This window comes from Lynx rufus, unplaced genomic scaffold (assembly GCF_022079265.1).
Source record: "Lynx rufus isolate CCGP_SWC_20201006 ecotype Redwood Valley unplaced genomic scaffold, mLynRuf1.p SCAF_10, whole genome shotgun sequence".
NCBI classification, from domain to species: Eukaryota; Metazoa; Chordata; class Mammalia; order Carnivora; family Felidae; genus Lynx; species Lynx rufus.
The window spans coordinates 2879238-2894998 of NW_025814824.1; the positions used below are offsets into that span (position 1 = coordinate 2879238).

The window sequence follows — 15761 nt, forward strand, 5'->3', positions numbered from 1 at the left end:
TGAGGTGGTTAGATGATTTCAGTTTTACAATGCTGGTCTGGAGGAGATAAATGTAAAGAAATATTAAATGGGTTTAAAAAGGCTTGGTTTGATGAGGGTACCATGAGTTCACTTAAAAAGCAGGACTAAGTTTCATAGAGACATTAGATTTCACTGCTCTGCTGTTTAGTTCCTAGAGAACGGTCCAATGTGTCTAAGAACTGTCCCATCTGGTGGCCTTAAGGGAAACCACTGAATCCTGTTCGGCTCCATTTACCAAGTAGGCGTAATGCTCCCCAGAAAATATCACCGCAGTTTTAAAGTTGAAAGGCACTGTGAAACACCTTTTATTCCAGATACATGTTGTGTCTGTCTTTAGCTGCTACGGTACTCTAGGGTGAATGCAAACACAGACTATCTTTGCTGTGCTGGGGACTACTTTCAGATGACAGTCTGGTGGTCCCTCCTCTGCTCCTCTGTCTTCATACATGGATGAGGACTGCAAATCCTACCAGTGGTGCTGAGCAGCAGCCTAGAACTCCTTTCTGCCCCTGGGGGCCCAGGGTTAGCAAGCAAGACGACAGAATTGCTGTGTGAGACTTGTTGCCCTGTGGGTAAACCAAACGGTACAGAGTGAGAGGGGACACCGACCTCCGCCTCCAGCAGTGGGGGCTGCCAGTTGCTAGGCCCAAACCTGGTGAACCTAGCCGTCCCCATTTCCCGTCTTAAATTCCTGCTGGTCCGCGAACCCAAGCGTCCATACTGGGGGCAGCAAACCTGCGGCTGGGCTCCTAATTAACCCCTACAGGCCAGACAGCCCGCGGCGGGGGGGGGGGGGGGGTGCCCAACCCAACCCCCAGGCCGCCCGCGCCCGCCACGGCCACACCACGCCACTTTCCCTGACTCCTTTCCTCGCGGTCATTGGCTGTCCGCCGGAAGGAACGCGGCAGCCGTGAACTGATTTTCCGTGCTCACTTCCCGGGTGCTGGAAGTCCGTGCTTTCCTCGGCTCCACACACCACACGCCACGCGGTACGCGGCCCCTTCCTCCACCTCCGGTGTCCCCCGCCCCGCCCCGCCCCGCCCCACGCGGGCCCTGCGCGGCCGCCGCCCTGCGCACTTCCGGCCGGGAGCGGGGCGGGGCCGGGCGCGTTTCTGTGACGCGCTTCCCGGCGTCCTCTCCGAAGGCGGAAAAGCGGGGAGGAGGAGCGCAGCGCGTCCGTGCCACCTGCCGACGGGGCGGTTTTGGCCTCGAGGGCAGGGTCTCCCCCGAGCCGTGCGCCATGGCGTCGGAGGGGCCGCGGGAGCCCGCGGGCGAGGTGAGGACGGCGCCCCGCACTGGGGCGGCGGGGCGGCCTCCTAAGCGGGGGAGGACGCGGCCCCTGGAGGGAGGCCGTCCGGGTGCCCGGGGGAGGCGACCCCGCGCCGCCTCGCCGCGCTCGTGGAGGGGAGCGGCCGGCTTCCAGTGGCGGTGCGAAAGTGCGCTGGAGCGGTGGCCGCCGCCGGCCCGCCGCGAAGGGAAGAGTGTGCTTTGTAAGCGCGTCCGCGGAAGTCAATGTTAGTGCGCTTCAAGAAACCGAAAGAGCGGGTTTTACGTCCAAGTCCCAAGGGTGTGGGGCGCTAGGACGATTTCTAGCAAAGCCTGCCTCTGCGTCCCCACAAGACAGCTCTTAATGGTTCGCCGAGCGAAAAGCAACGGTTTTATGTAACTTTTGAGAAATTCGGTGGAGGTAAACTTGCGCGGTGCGTTTGTGTTTCCGTTGGCCGCTGGCGGGCGGTTGTGGGTTCTCCCGGACTCAGGCGGAGAGAGGTCGGAATCCCCGCACTGCGGGTGGGAGCGAAGGGGGCGCTGTCAGTTGTCCTCACTACGTGTTCTGGATGGGATTTTATTTCCGCTCTCACTGCCTGCCCTCCCTGCCCTGTGTAATATTTGGTAGAATACTTTTTTTTTTTAATATAAAAGGCGTCGGGGGAGAAGTTGTTAGCGAACAAATTATTATTTTTATGAGCGCGAGGTATTTGAACAACGGACAGTACTGGGATTAGCGTTTCTGGGGCTGCTAGAACCGAGCCGCTTTCTTGGGTTTCTTTGGTTCACATTTGGCTTGCCTCAGATGTCTGTAGCTAACCACCTCTCCCCCTTTTTTTTCCCTCAGGGCATCAAGTTGTCAGCAGATGTCAAACCGTTTGTCCCCAAATTTGCTGGGCTCAATGTGGTGTGGTCAGAGTCTTCGGAAGCTCGTGTGTTCCCTAGCTGTGCAGCCCCGTATTATCCGTGTGCTCAGGAGCTGCCGGGGCCTGAGTACGTACCCTTCTCAATGTCTTGTCGTACCTGGGGATCCGATGGAGGGAGGTTAGACTTCGATATATACCGCACCTAACCTGTTTAAAGTTCTCGAAAGACTGGAGGATGCTCCTCAGCCGAGAAGGGTCTGAGCCAGTGGCACCACCTAACTGTGCCCTGCATCAAGACGGAAACCTCAACTCTCCCTTCCTTTCTCCACACTCATGCCATCATTTGGGGCAAGGAAAGTATGGGGATTGCGTTGCATTCGTTAGTAGGAAACTTAATTTCAGGGATCATTTGTGCATAGGGTTTGAAACTATATCAGGTATCTGATGGGACAGGGAATGGGCGGCAGACAGAAGCCCAGACAAAGAAACCTGCTCTTTGGGTTTAGGGTTTAACATTTTAAAATCATGCTTGGAGAGGAGTGGGGACTCTCAAATATGGCTCCTGCTTTGTGTGGATAGTACTTTGGAAATTGTTGAGTTTTGCTTTAACCATTTTTCTTTATAAGCGTCCTGGGGAGAAGGATTCTTCAAGTCTGGGTGATAAAATCCTTCTACGTTTGAGTTGAAAGGAGGCTTATGTTGTTTTTTTAAGTGTTCCTTTTCCTTCTTGAGATTTCATTCTTTAGGTATTTAGAAAATGGTTTCTGTTATTAGCTGAGTTAAGAAAAACATGTATTAAACGTTTTGTGTTGTTCTGTAGAGTACTTGTAGAGTACTTGTAGATTTTACTTGTAAGGTATGCATCCCCTTCATGTGAGAATTGTCTTTACACTCCTTTAATGTGGGTCATACTTGTTTCTTTTCCATGTCTGCATAGTATGATTGAAACTAGTTTAAACTTCATATAAATTCTACAGTGGTATTCTCAAAGATGAAAATTGGAATAAATAATAAAATTATCAAGTTGTCTGATGTACTTAGGTTGTATTTTTTTTTAATTAAAAAAATTTTTTTTTTAATGTTTGTTTTTGACAGACAGTATGAGTGGGGGAGGGGCAGAGAGAGGGAGACACAGAATCCGAAGCAGGCTCCAGGCTCTGAGGTGTCAGCACAGAGCCCGACGCGGGGCTCGAACTCACAGGCTGCAAGATCATGACCTGAGCCGAAGTCGGACTCTCAACCAACTGAGCCACCCAGGCGCCCCTAGGTTGTATTTTTTTTTGACAGCGTTGGAGGTTCTACCTATATGTGCTAGGGTAGGAATACCCAGGTTTTCCATTGTAATTTCATCCTTTGTAAAAGGAAGGTTGGCGTGGATCACGTTTGAGCTGTTTCGTACCTTAGGTGGTTCACAAGATAAAGTAGGAGATATATTTCACTCAGTGGCGAGGATTCGAAGCCATGTACTGGGTGGGATTCCAGTTACCCAAAATAAAGGTGGAAAACATTCCTGCAGCTAAAGTAATGTTCTGGCAGTGGCATGAATGGAGATGAAATTGAGGCTTATAGGATTGCTAAGTTTAAAAATGAAGTTTCTTTATCTCTTGTCCTTTTTTAGCTTTGATTTTTTTTTTTTTTAAGTTCTTTATAAGCAAGGAAAATAATTGGCTGACAGTACTCCTTCCTGAGAAAAAAACAAGGACAAAGGCACGAAAGCAGAGGGGCGGGGTCAGGAAAGACAGGGGCCTTTGAAGGGGACAAAATGGGGATACACATATCTGAGAACTGATTATCTAGTCTGTTCTCATGGAGGCTAAGAAGTCTTTGCATGAGCCAGATTTTGTGTAAATGGGGATCTCCTCTGATGAAAATAAGGATAGCATTTTCCATAAGGAACTTGTTTCCATGCTCTTGTCCCAACCCATGGGGTGGCGGGGAAGTGTAACGTTCTTTCTACACCTGAGAAACCGAGGCTAGAAACATGTGTTTAAAGTTATTCAGGTAGGTAGCGCCCAAACCAGAGTTAGAGTCTGTCCTGACCTGTGTTCATGCATAGTCCCCAAAGCTGCTGTGATGTTGGCAAGTGTTGAGCCTTTCAGTGTGTTGCAGTGTGCTGTGAGATGTGGGTGCTTTTTCCTTTTTTTTTTTTTTAAGTAGGCTCCACGCCCTGTGTGGAGTCCATTGTGGGGCTCAAACTCATGATCCTGAGATCAAGACCTGAGATGAGATCAGGGGTCGGATGCTTACCCGGCTGAAGCACCCAGGTGCCCCATATGTGGGTGCTTTTAAGTTAAAATCTCTCAGCAGTGAGAACCTGTAGTCCTGGACAGAGTGTGGCTCAGGTCTGTTGGGTGGCTGGAGCGGTGGCTGGAGCCCGACACATCCTGGCCCGGCTGCAGGGACTGGGGGCAAGACTTTGCACGACCATCAAGGACAAAGGAGCAGGTGTAGGGCTTGGGAGAAGCCTGCATGGTTTAGGCAGGAGGTAGGGAACTGTTGGTTGTGTTTTAAATGGTGTTGTTATGCTCACTCCTGGATTCTTGTTCTACTCAGAGGGAGAGGGGCTTGAAGGCTTTGACTGGGTTGCAGGCACCGAAGCTAGAGAAGAAAATACGGGGAGCCCTGCTGCAAGGAGTACAGTCTTCAGTGGTCCGTGTGGGTGTTGGTGGGAGAGAGGCTGTGGTGATTTCTGGCTGAATGCATGCACAGTGGTGGGGTCTCTCCTGGGAGTGTGGGTGGGAAGAGGGGCTGCTTGGGGACTAGCTGTACAGCTTGGTGCTCCAGTGCCACTTGGGGAAGAGTGAGCCATTCGGTGGGACAGCCTGTAGGTGGGAGAGCAGGGCCCGGAGTTGGCGAGGGTAAGGGCCTGCAGGTGCGGGTGAGGTCTTGGGGGGAAGGAGGACAGGTGTGGGCTCCTGAGTCTGATTGGAGAGGAGGGAAAGTGCAGGGGAGCACCCTCCATGGACAAGCTTTTGGAAGGTGGGATGGGACCAGTGGAGCTGTTCAAGTGATGTGACAGAGGGCCAGACCCCGAAGATGGCATGGCGAGGAGGTGACCGGGCTTGCAGGAAGGATGTCCTGGAGACTCGGGACTGTTGGTAGGGACGGGGCAGGGAGAAGTGGGCAGGGAGCTCAGTGGGGGTCGTGTGAGCATGGGGACTGGGGGGGGCAGACCAGCTGTAGAAGCACTGCCAGTGTAAAGGCGGGGGGTGGGATGAGACGATGGGTGTGAGGGAGGTGTGTTCTGTGGTTTAGGGTCATCTGGGCAGTTTGTGGCAACTGGAGTTTTACAGACAAGCCATTTGAAGCCCCAACAGATGCCGTGGGATGTCTCTGTGACATCTGATTGTGTGGTGCTCTCTGCGCGTAATTGTACTGGGCTTGGATTGGAAGGAAAAATACCAACTTTCCGGTGGGAAGAAAGACCAATGGTGACGTGTGCAAAGTGGGACTAGATTGTGAGCAGAGGCGGGACCCAGATCAAGGTCTCTGGACTCCTGGATGGACACTTTCTGGATGACCACAGCCTTCAAAACCACTGGATCCTGCGTCCCTTTTTCTTCCTAACCTGTTTCATCACTCTTTTCATTTATCCTGTTTTGGGACGTGGGCCGTCATCTTTTTTACTATTTTTTTTTTTTTTTTTGCTGTCAACCCGTCTTCTTCGCCCGTGTTCTCTTCTGAAGAACAGATTCTTCACTTTTATCTGCTCCCTATTAGATTTTCTGAGCTTCAGATAAAATAAAACGGATTTGCATCTAGAGTTAGCATAGTGGGATGAAGCTTTGAATCTTTTTCTTTGCAGAGAACAGCACTAGACTAGGTGCACAGAGGCAGGTACACGAGGAGTAGTTAATTGCTAGAATTAGTGGACGATCTTACAAGGTCTGAGCTTACTATAAAATGTCGTGGGTTTATAGACCGTGATAGCAGGCTGTCCACAGTTAGGTACCGTGTGGGCGTGAATGTAGTGAACATTCTGGTAAGTGTGTAGCAGGTCTAGCCTTGTCACCTGGGCGGTGACTCCCTTCTCCTGCAGCGCAGGCTCCTCCTTGCAGCAGAGCAGAACCCGTGCCTGAACCTTCTGGCCGTTGAACAGCGAGAAGGTGATGCAGGTGTGTGCTCGTCAGCTCTGATTTTTCTGCCTTTCAGTGGCCCCGCACACTCTGGGATTTCACTGATTTTCCACCAGAAAAGTTGCAGCTCTGGGAAGTCACAGACACATCTGGTGCTTACTTGTGGGATTCAGAAGGTCCTGTTTTGTGTCTTAACTCTTCTGCGTAGCATTTCGCCGTTGTTCGGCTTTCACTGCAAGGTGGTTGAAACCCCTGGCTGAAAACCATGTTTGCTGACAGAGTCAGCGTTAAGTCACGTTTCGGCAGCCCGAGCAGATGGGGCGTCTGGTGCCCGTGTCGTTGGCAGGGTTGCAGCTCCTGGGCCACCATTTGCCTGCAGGTTCTGGGTGGGGCTGGCAGATGGGTTTGGGCGCCAGGGCCTGTTAGAGCCCCCTCTGCAGGGAGAGTGGTCTTGTGGGAGTCTTGCATTTGCCCCAGCATTTGACCCCGTGGGAGTGAGGAGCTGGGGCGTCCCTGGGCTTTGCCGCACGTGTGACACAGTCCGGTCACGGATGCCTCAGTGCTGCTGGGAGCACGTGGGACTGGGTCTGCATCTGTCCTTGCAGAGCAGGAAAGAAATGCTGGGAGGTTTTATTTGGCTATTACAGATCTTTCAGTGCTAGAACAAATGACCTCAACAGTAGTGAGAAGTTGAAACGTGTCTAGTCCAGAAGCGCTCCTTGGTTTGTGGTACGAAATCTGTCACTAAATTTGCCCTTTTTATCTAGGCAGAAACTCTACACTGAAGATGTGGCCTTTGGAGCTTCAGCTTTTCCACCTCAGTATCTGTCCTCTGAGCTCGCTGTCCATCCGTGCAGCTACTCTCCTTACCCCGTGGAGTCTACACCGCGCGTGTGCCCGGTGCCCGGCGCCCCGTATGCTTACGGCCACCCCGGCTGTTACCGAGCATTTCAGACCCTGAAGCCACGGAGCGAGCAGGTGTGCGCTCTCCCTCAAGGCACGAGAGCTGCGTTTAAGGTTCGCAGGTGCCGTGGTGTGTCGGCTGCTTGAGCGTTTAAGACGCAGAGTTGGTCGATTCTCACGTGATACTTAAGTGTCGCTTATCACTTTTGTGTCTTTAAGAATTGATTTTTGTTTAAGCTTTTTTGAAGCCTTTTATATGAGGGTAGGTTTCCTTAATTCATGTTAACTTTTTGATTTTTCCTGCAGAAAAAAACGTATGATGAACAAAAGTTTGATAGCAAGAAGGCTGACGGATCTCTGCCATCTGATGTAAAATCAGGTAGAGGCTCACATCCTACTTACATTCTCGCGGATGCTAATTTGAAATCAGGTGACGGTGACAGACTCTCTGATGTTATATCGTCCTACCCCGTTCGCCCCAGAAACGCCACTGTCCTTTGTACACCGGTCCCTGCGAGCATGCTCGCTGAGAAGAGCAGAGGCCAGTGGGCTCCTGTGGGATCCTGGAGGCCTCTCCCCCCGGGGAAGGACCTGTTGTTGGGGAGGCTCCATGATGTGCCCTTTCCTGTTCAAGAACCCACTTGGCGAGTAGGTGACACCACAGGCCTCGGAACATGTCCTTAAGCAGATCGCAGCCACATCCTCTACTGTGTTTGACCATGTTCGTTCTTGAAGTCGCTTCCCTACTGTTCATGTGGGACGCTTTTTAGTAGGTGGGAGAGTTTCCTGTTTACATCCCATCGTGAGCAGTAGCAGACCTGGGCGGTGTAGTTACCCAGGGGACATGTCTACTCTGGCCTTGGAAACTGCTGTTCCAGGCTGTGGCCGAAAGTTAGCGATTCTGCGTGGTGCTTTTTCCTGTAAATCATGTACTAGTGCAGTTTAATGGCTTATTTATATAGAGTCAGAGTCTTTTTTTTTTTTAAGTTTATTTTGAGAAAGAGCATGAGTAGGGGAAGGGCTGAGAGAGAGAGAGGGAGGGAAGAAGGGAGGAACAGAGAGAGAATCCCAAGCAGGCTCCACGCTGCCAGCGCAGAGTCCGATGCGGGGCTTGAACTCCCCAAACTGTGAGATCATGACCTGAGCTGAAACCAAGAGTTGGAATGCTCCACTGACGGAGCCACCTGGGCATCCCAAGAGTTAAAGCCTTTGTAGTAGCTTTATTTTCTGGGAACGGTCAACTTCTTTACATGTGTAATTTACATTACTTGGTATACAGACTTTTCTCTTTGTGTTGACTTTACTCCAAAACCATTTGGCACATGGGAACGTGAAAGGGAAGTTGAACAGTCAACCGTAATGACTCTGGTCTCATGATTAAATGCAGGGGCTTCGTCGTGTCGCAGCCCACATTAGGATTCATCGGTTTTGGAAGGAGAAAAATGGGAAAGAGGTTCCAAGTTTAATTTTACTTGCTGTGTTTCAAAATTCCTCTCTAGTGTGGAAGATTTGACACTGAAAAGAAAATCGTTGGCCTCCCTGTAAATTTTCAGAACTCTATAGATGCAGCATAATTAGATTGAGGGAACTCGTTCATTGGCTTTAGAACTGTGCCCGACGTTGGCGGTGTGCTTTGCTTGTTTCTGCCCGTTGGCCCGGCCAGAGCAGCTGGCCCCTGCGGTCCCTTCCGTTTTCCACCGTCTCGCAGGTTGGCAACACTAGCAAAAGCGAGGGCATTTGGACGGTGCCGCGTCGCTGTGTCAGCCGCAGTAGACTTCCTGCTGTGCAGTTGAAGCGTGAGTGTGGGTCAGCGCACGGCCCCTCCATCTTTACCCCGCTTTTCATTCTGCAAACACAGATGGTTATCACAGACGAACGGACAGGAAATCCAGAATCATCGAGAAAAGTGCATCTGCCTCCAAACCAGAGTTTGAATTTACCAGGATGGATTTTCCTGAACTGCAGGGTTCAGAGAACAGGGAGATCGCAGAGACACGGAAGCAGCCCCGGTGGGGGCCTCTGCGCTCCGCCTCAGCTGACCTCTCTCTCCTGGGAGAGGTGGGGGAACCCGCCGCGGGGACAGCAGAGGTGAGTGCGGGGCCTCCTCTCCGTTCCATTCCTCTTCCCCCGTCGCCCCCGTGTGGCTGTCATGGGCGGTGGGTCTTGGTGTGCGGGTCGCCAGAGGACCTTCTGTGTGGGCTGCGGCCCTGAGTGCAGCTGCTGTTCTAGAAGAATCCCCTAATTAGCCACTCTGTGTTTGCTGCCTGCTGCTGCAGCTGCGCTCGGTTCTGGTGAGCGTCCTGCTGCCCACACGGCTCCTCGAGAGCATCTGCGCCAGTGTGGCATTGGGCAGCTCGCTTAGCGGTACCGACAGAAGTCGTTGTAGTCAAACAGTAGTATCTCGGACTGCAGGGAGTAGCTTCCAATTTTTTCTGGCCTTTGACCCGTACCTCTCGCTGATGAGTCCGCAGACTCTGCAGAATGATGGCTGGAAGTGTGTTTTGTTTGCCGCTTAGTGACTTTAAAATATGCCGTGTTCCACATTCGGTCTCACGGTTTGAGTTCATCCAGGTTCCAGGAAAAACATGATCAGGTCAGTAGTCCCTAAGATGGCTTGTGACAAATATCTGTTGTGGGAGGGCGGGAAGGCCAGGAGAACGGACACCAGGAAGGGGGCGGCTCCCCCGTCCACTTTCCCCTTGAGCGGAGCAGGCATTCTGCCTCCTCATACGCTCTTGGGTGCCGAGGCGGGCAGAAGAGCCACTGTCCCCCCACGTGGCCCCTGTCCCTGTCGCACCGCGGCGCTTTCCGGTGGCTCAGCCGTGACAGGGAGGGCCAGCTGGCCACCTCATATACAAGGCTCTCTGCTTGGTGTGGCCCCGGCTGGGTGTGTGTGGTAGCCAAGCGTCCAGGGGCCCCCGTCTGCATCACCGCTGCTCTGTGCGTATCCGAGCCCGTGAGCACTCTAGGGAAGTGGGACAGGACTCCGAGGAGGGCCGCAGCGGGTAGGGTCTGACACGTTCTGCCGTGGTCACCTGCTCCTGCTTGAGCACTGCGGATCTGGACGAAGTGAGGCACACGTGCTGTGTCAGGACATTTACAGACTCATGGCCTTGTGACGTGTTCACACTCAAATTACATGTGGAGTTTAAAATTTTTCCTTCTAGAAGGAAGATTTTCCTTAGTAGTAGATCTTTAAACACAAGAAAAAAACAGCTGACCTTGAACAACACAGGTTTGAACTCCACTTAGTTGTGGAGTTTTCTTTTTTTTTGTCTTTCCTGATAAAATCAGTACAGTACTGTAAACATTTTCCTTTCGTTGTAATTCTCTAAAATGTTCTCTTGTCTCCAGCTCTTTTCGTCATAAGAATACAGCCTAATGTGGGATGTGCGTGTTAACCCTTCATGTGGTCGATAATAATGCTTCCGGTCAATAGTAGGCTATTACTAATTAAGTTTTGGGGGGAGTCCAGAGTTAACATGTGGATTTTTAACTGAACTCCAGGGGTGAGCACCCCAACTATCAGGTTGCTCAACATCTGTATTTGTCTGAAGTTGTACAAGAGAAAACTGTGTTAAGCATTTAAATCTTTTTTTAATGGAACGTTGTGGGAACTAAGGGGGTTCCCCTCAATTTGAAAGAGCAGGGGAAGGGCAGAGAGAGAGAATCCCAAGCAGACTCCGCTCAGAGCCCAACTCGGGGCTTGAACTCACAAACAGATCATGACCTGAGCCAAAATCACGAGTCAGATGCTTAAGTGAGCCACCCAGGCACCCATGTTTGAGTTTTTAAAACTTTGGGCATTTTTCCTTGTCGTAAGTATTTTGTGAAAACCGATGGTGCTGAATCTTTATTGATATGTGTAATTTACGTGATTGTTCTTGAAAGCTGTTTCTGGTGTTTCATTGGCCTCGGTGAGAGTGTAAGTTATATTTATTAGAAGAACAGGTTGTGTTTAAGTACTTTTATTTTTTATTACTGGGCTCAGATTTAATGAAATGGCAAAGTGGGAAAATTCTTGAAGGATATGAGCTTTAGAATTTATTTTAAATCCATTCAGATTTGAATGTGTCACTTACCTTTTGCCTTGAGCACTGCCTGTCACCTGGCAGTCTTCGTGTGCCCACCTGCCCCCGTGTCGTCTGCCGCCTCGTGCTCTGTGTGTGGCCCTTTTTGGCTTTACAGAAGGGTGTGTGGGTTACAAGACGTACATGGGTTGTCTCTGGACCTTCGGGTGGACTTTGGGTGTGGGGAACCGTGGCTCCCGCCTTCTCTCGGAGGCCCCCGGCCGCAGGCGGTGTGAGCACTTGTGTGCTGGCGCGGAAGTCGTGTCACACTGATCTTTTACAAGGGGTGTGGTACGTGTGCTGCGATCCCCTTACTGGGTGCACGTAAAAGCAACGCACAGGTGTTTGTCGCCTGGCAGCGAAGGGAGCTCTGGGGGCTCAGCTGAGCTCGGCGGGCGGCTTCTCCTGACAGGAGTGAGGTTTGGCATTTCGCACTTAGTATTTATTTGGATTTGTAAAAAAAAAAAAAAAACATTTTAAGTTTATTCATTTTGAGAGAGACTGAGCGTGAGAGTGCGGAAGGGGCAGAGAGAGAGAGGAAGAGAGAATCCTGAGCAGGCTCAGCACTGTCAGCGCGGAGCCGGATGCAGGGCTCGAACTCACAAACCGTAAGATCGTGGCCTGAGCCGAAAACCAAGAGTCGGATGCCTAACCGAGCCACCCAGGCGCCTCACTTATCTGGAATTTTTCATTCGCGCGTATCTTGCAGATTTTAAGAACGGCAAGGGACGCCGTATTTAGAAATGAAGCGATTGCTTTCACTTTGCAACAGCAGGAAAATGCCGGTTTGCCTTTTAGGGTGAAGGAGCGGCGAGAAGCCCGAGCGCGGCCGAGTCCGTGGCCGCCGGCGCCGCGGCCGGGCCCTCCTCGTGTGCCAGAGGTAAGAGCGGCCGCGGCCTCCGTCGGGTGCTGGGCCTCGGCTGCCGGGGCCCCTTCGGATGCCGTCCGGGAGACCTCGTGGGGGCGGGAGGCGGACGCCAGCCCCAAGCCCCCCGCGTCTGCGCGCGGGGCTGTGAAGCGGGAGCAGAGAATTCTAGAGAGATGCCTCCAGCGTGTCTGATGAAGTGAGATGTTATATGGACTCAGGAACACCTGCTTCCTGAACGATCACCTGCCCTGGTGGTTCTCCGAGGTTCTGGCTCCAGGACCCCTTACGACCCCTCCAGCCCCGGGGAGCTGCTGTGTGTGTGCCCGCTGTCCGGATTGGCAGTATTCTCGGTTCAAAATAGTCATTCCCTTACAAGTAACCCCGGTCCCCCGGTACCTGTTAACAGTGTGTTTTTGTGAAAAATAACATTTTCAAGATGAAAACCCCACGATGAGGAGAGCAGTCTCGTTCTGCACTTGCGCAGCTCTCCACCGACCACCGGCTCCCCGCGGCTCGGCCTCCACGTCGGGCCGTCGGGCGGGCCGAGCCAGCTCCCGGCTGTCCGGAAGCCCAGCCGTGGCCCGGAGGAGAGCGCGCGGGGAGGCACGGGGCCGCTGTGTGTGTCGGGGCGTCGGTTCTGACCCCGCGGGCCCTGCCGGGATGTTGGGAGCCTCAGACCCCACTGAGAGCTGTCGGCCTGTCCCAGAAGTGACATTCACGAAGAGTTCAGTAATTCTGCCTTCGGTTTGTCTAAAGAGCTTGTCCTGACCGAAGACGTTTTTACGTTTCTCACGTCTGGGACGTGTGTGGTTCAGTAATGGCTTTCACTAAGAGGTGACTCAGATGGTGTGCGGCTCAGTCTGGCGTCCTTGGGGCGGGGGCGGGGCGGGGGGGGGTGGCCACGGCCTGCCTCGGGCCTGTTGTGCCCGCACAGAGTCTGGTCGGCGCCTGAGGAGCGGCATTGCCGTACTTAGGCCTGAGACCTAAAAAGCAAGAAATCCCAGTTACCGTGGTGGCTCAGATCCGTGATCTTTGATCTGTGGTGTTAAAGGTCCATTTCGAGGTCAGGGCCAAGATTTCCTCTTTGCCTCGTTGATCTCGTGTGTTTACCGTATGGACTTAACCGTGGAGTAGTTTTTAATCAGAACTACAGTTTGTGTCCCCACCTGCACCCCCAAGTTGGAAATCCGGTTTCCGGGCAGAGCACCTAGGCTCACAAGTGAATTCAGCCCGCTCCAGAAGGAGAGCTTAGTGAATACGGTCGTCTCCGGGAGAAGGTTTAGAGCTCTAGTCTGAGTGTAATTATGCCTGAGTAGTCGCCTCACATGATGACGTGTTTGCAGTTTCTGAGTCTTTTTATTTTACTGTTGAGATTGTTCAACGATTTTGGTTATCTTTGAGCAGAGTTATCTTGGACACCAATGGGTTATGTTGTTCGGCAGACATTATCTACAGAACGGCCACCGGCCCCTAAAAACGTTACTTCCATGATAAACCTAAAGACGGTTGCTTCATCAGCAGACCCCAAAAGCGCTAGTATGTCACCCTCTGAAGTTTTCTCTGCGGACCCTTCCTGCAAAGAGAAACACGTCCACCCTACTAAAAAGGTATGTGTCCCACTTGGGTTATGTTGGTCTTCTCTGCCACTGACCGGGTAGTCTCGTCATCTCTTCTCAGCTCCTAGGGGAGTGTCCCATTCTATACCGTAGTCCCGATCTGACTTGGTCCCACTTGAGCCTTGAGAGAAAGTCGAACCCCAGTCCGGGAACACGAGCGGGAGCTTTTAGAGGGAGGGGCCCTGTCCGTTTCAGACCCATGGTGTCCGTGGCCGTGAGCCATCGTGAAGTCTCTGAGGGAGAGACGCCGGCAGAAGCTTAATGCTCTGGCGTGTAAAGGCTTGCTCTTTCGCCCCTCGTCCTTCGTCTGTTGAATTCCAGCTGCTCTCCCTGTTTACTCAACAGTAAAACAGTTGAGTTCCACGCTGTGGGATCAGCTGCGTGTCAGTGACGCTTGGCTAACTGCAGCTTTCTTGTTGTGAGATAGCATTTCAGAATCCACGTTTCTCTCTCCTCTCAAATAATTTGAAGCGGTCATCTTTTTGGTCCCTTCGTTTCATTTCTTAAAGAGCCTTTTTTATGGGTCTAGATTTTGTTCTCGAATCTCATTGTGTACTGGTACGTTATTTCAGGTTGTAACGTGGCCGTATTTATTTAGTGCAATGATGTCCCGTCTTTTGGAGGGCGAGGATACTCTCTCATACCCCTAGTGTCACAGACTGTCCCCCGCAAACGGGAGCTGTGTGTTGACGGTCAGTTTGAGGGAGAGAAGGTGTGCTGGCGACAGGTACGGTGAGGTCACACCCGTGCGCCTGCCCTCACGGCTCTGTGAACCGTGTGCAGGACTCCAGCGGAGCGGCCGAGTCCCCTCTGCACTCGGTGCCGCCAGCTCGGGGCGCGTGGGCACAGGCCGCAGGATGGGGCGCGTGGGCCTCTGGCTGCTGCTTCCCCTCTGCTGCCGTCTCGCCATCCGAACCAGTTTTCCTGGCACTCAGTTAAATTCTTAGAGTGGAGAGGTTTTGTTTTCCCAGAATCTCTTTTAAAATTCTATTTTGATTATAGGCACAAGGAAAGTTTAGAAGCGTTCTAAGCCAGAGACGAGAAAATTGCGATCGCCTGTGGTCTGATAACCCAGAGGGCGTGGTCTCGTGTGTAACGGAGATAACGGGGTCACAGTGGTTTTTCCCTCTGAAGCCTTGTGCTGTGAATTTTTATTACCAAGATAATGTTACATCAGAACGTAATACCACAAAGACCTGCTTGTGAACAAGGTCATCTTCTTCCTTTGTTGTTCCCTCCCAGGGAAGCCTGTGTCAACAGCCTGGTATGTGAGCTACCTCACGGTCCCCAGAGCATCAACAAATCGAGATTTTTTTGTTTTGCTCTTTGAGGTTTTTTTCTTTTAGACAAAAATGGGGTCATTCTGTACACATCATCCTTCACAGTTGCCTTGTTCACTAACAAGATTCCATGGACAGGTCCCGTGGGTCAGTAGGTAAACCTTCTTGTCAGTACCACTGGAGGCCAAGTCCCCGCTGGGGATGAAGCAGGACCCCAGATGCTCTGTTGGAGCCCCTGCTCTGTTTAGCGCTTCTGTCCTGACAGTCCGGCGCTGTGCAGACAGGTACTGTTAGTGCCTCGGAGGGGAAGAAGAAGGAGAGGCTCCGAGGAGATGCCATTGCTCTTGAGCTGGAGTGATGGTGCAGTCCTAGCCTACATCCAAGTGTGGGCGCGCGTGCAAAGGCCCTGAGGCAAGGTGCATTTGACCTGATTGAAGAAAGGCCAAGGGACTGAGGGGGCGTGGGAACAGTGGCGTCACATCAGCCGGTGTGGGATGGGCCTAGGCAGTTGTCCCATCCGGAGGCTCCCCAGGGGGTTCCGATGTGTAGTTTAGGGACCACCAGGCCCTGGTGCCGGAAGGGGCACGCGAGTGTTTGAAAAGACTTTGAGTCGGTATTAGAGACATTCATCTTCTTTGGCTCAAAAGTAGGTTTGTCCACGTCTACCAGTTTAAAAATAACCAGCTGTGACAACTATTTCAGCAGACTTCTTTTCCTCGATTACTCTGCTGAACGCTGGCTCTCTGGAAAATAGGGAGGAGGAGCCAAACTCGGAGCAGAGCTGCCCTGTGGTCG

General features: G+C 52.1%; 1 protein-coding gene and 1 long non-coding RNA gene across 4 annotated transcripts in view; one reads left to right on the forward strand and one right to left on the reverse strand.

The window, feature by feature from the left end:
• Positions 1-294: 294 nt before the first annotated feature.
• Positions 295-1042, reverse strand: LOC124524864 (uncharacterized). Its single transcript, XR_006965330.1, has 2 exons — positions 955-1042; positions 295-587 (listed from the first exon to the last, which is right to left on the reverse strand). It is a non-coding gene; the product is annotated as an uncharacterized LOC124524864 (long non-coding RNA).
• A 133-nt stretch (positions 1043-1175) lies between these two features.
• The window catches only part of SECISBP2 (SECIS binding protein 2), a 40853-nt gene continuing 26267 nt past the window's right edge, over positions 1176-15761 (forward strand). The window contains exons 1-7 of one of the 3 annotated variants that reach the window (XM_047100835.1): positions 1176-1297; positions 2135-2280; positions 6997-7246; positions 7439-7511; positions 8991-9220; positions 11912-12082; positions 13513-13677. In XM_047100835.1, coding sequence (XP_046956791.1) covers positions 1262-1297; positions 2135-2280; positions 6997-7246; positions 7439-7511; positions 8991-9220; positions 11912-12082; positions 13513-13677 — 1071 coding nt within the window. In that variant the 5' untranslated portion in view covers positions 1176-1261. Of the gene's footprint in view, positions 1298-2134; positions 2281-6996; positions 7247-7438; positions 7512-8990; positions 9221-11911; positions 12083-13474; positions 13678-15761 lie in introns of all 3 variants that reach the window. The other 2 variants (XM_047100853.1, XM_047100843.1) reach the window with 2 other exon arrangements.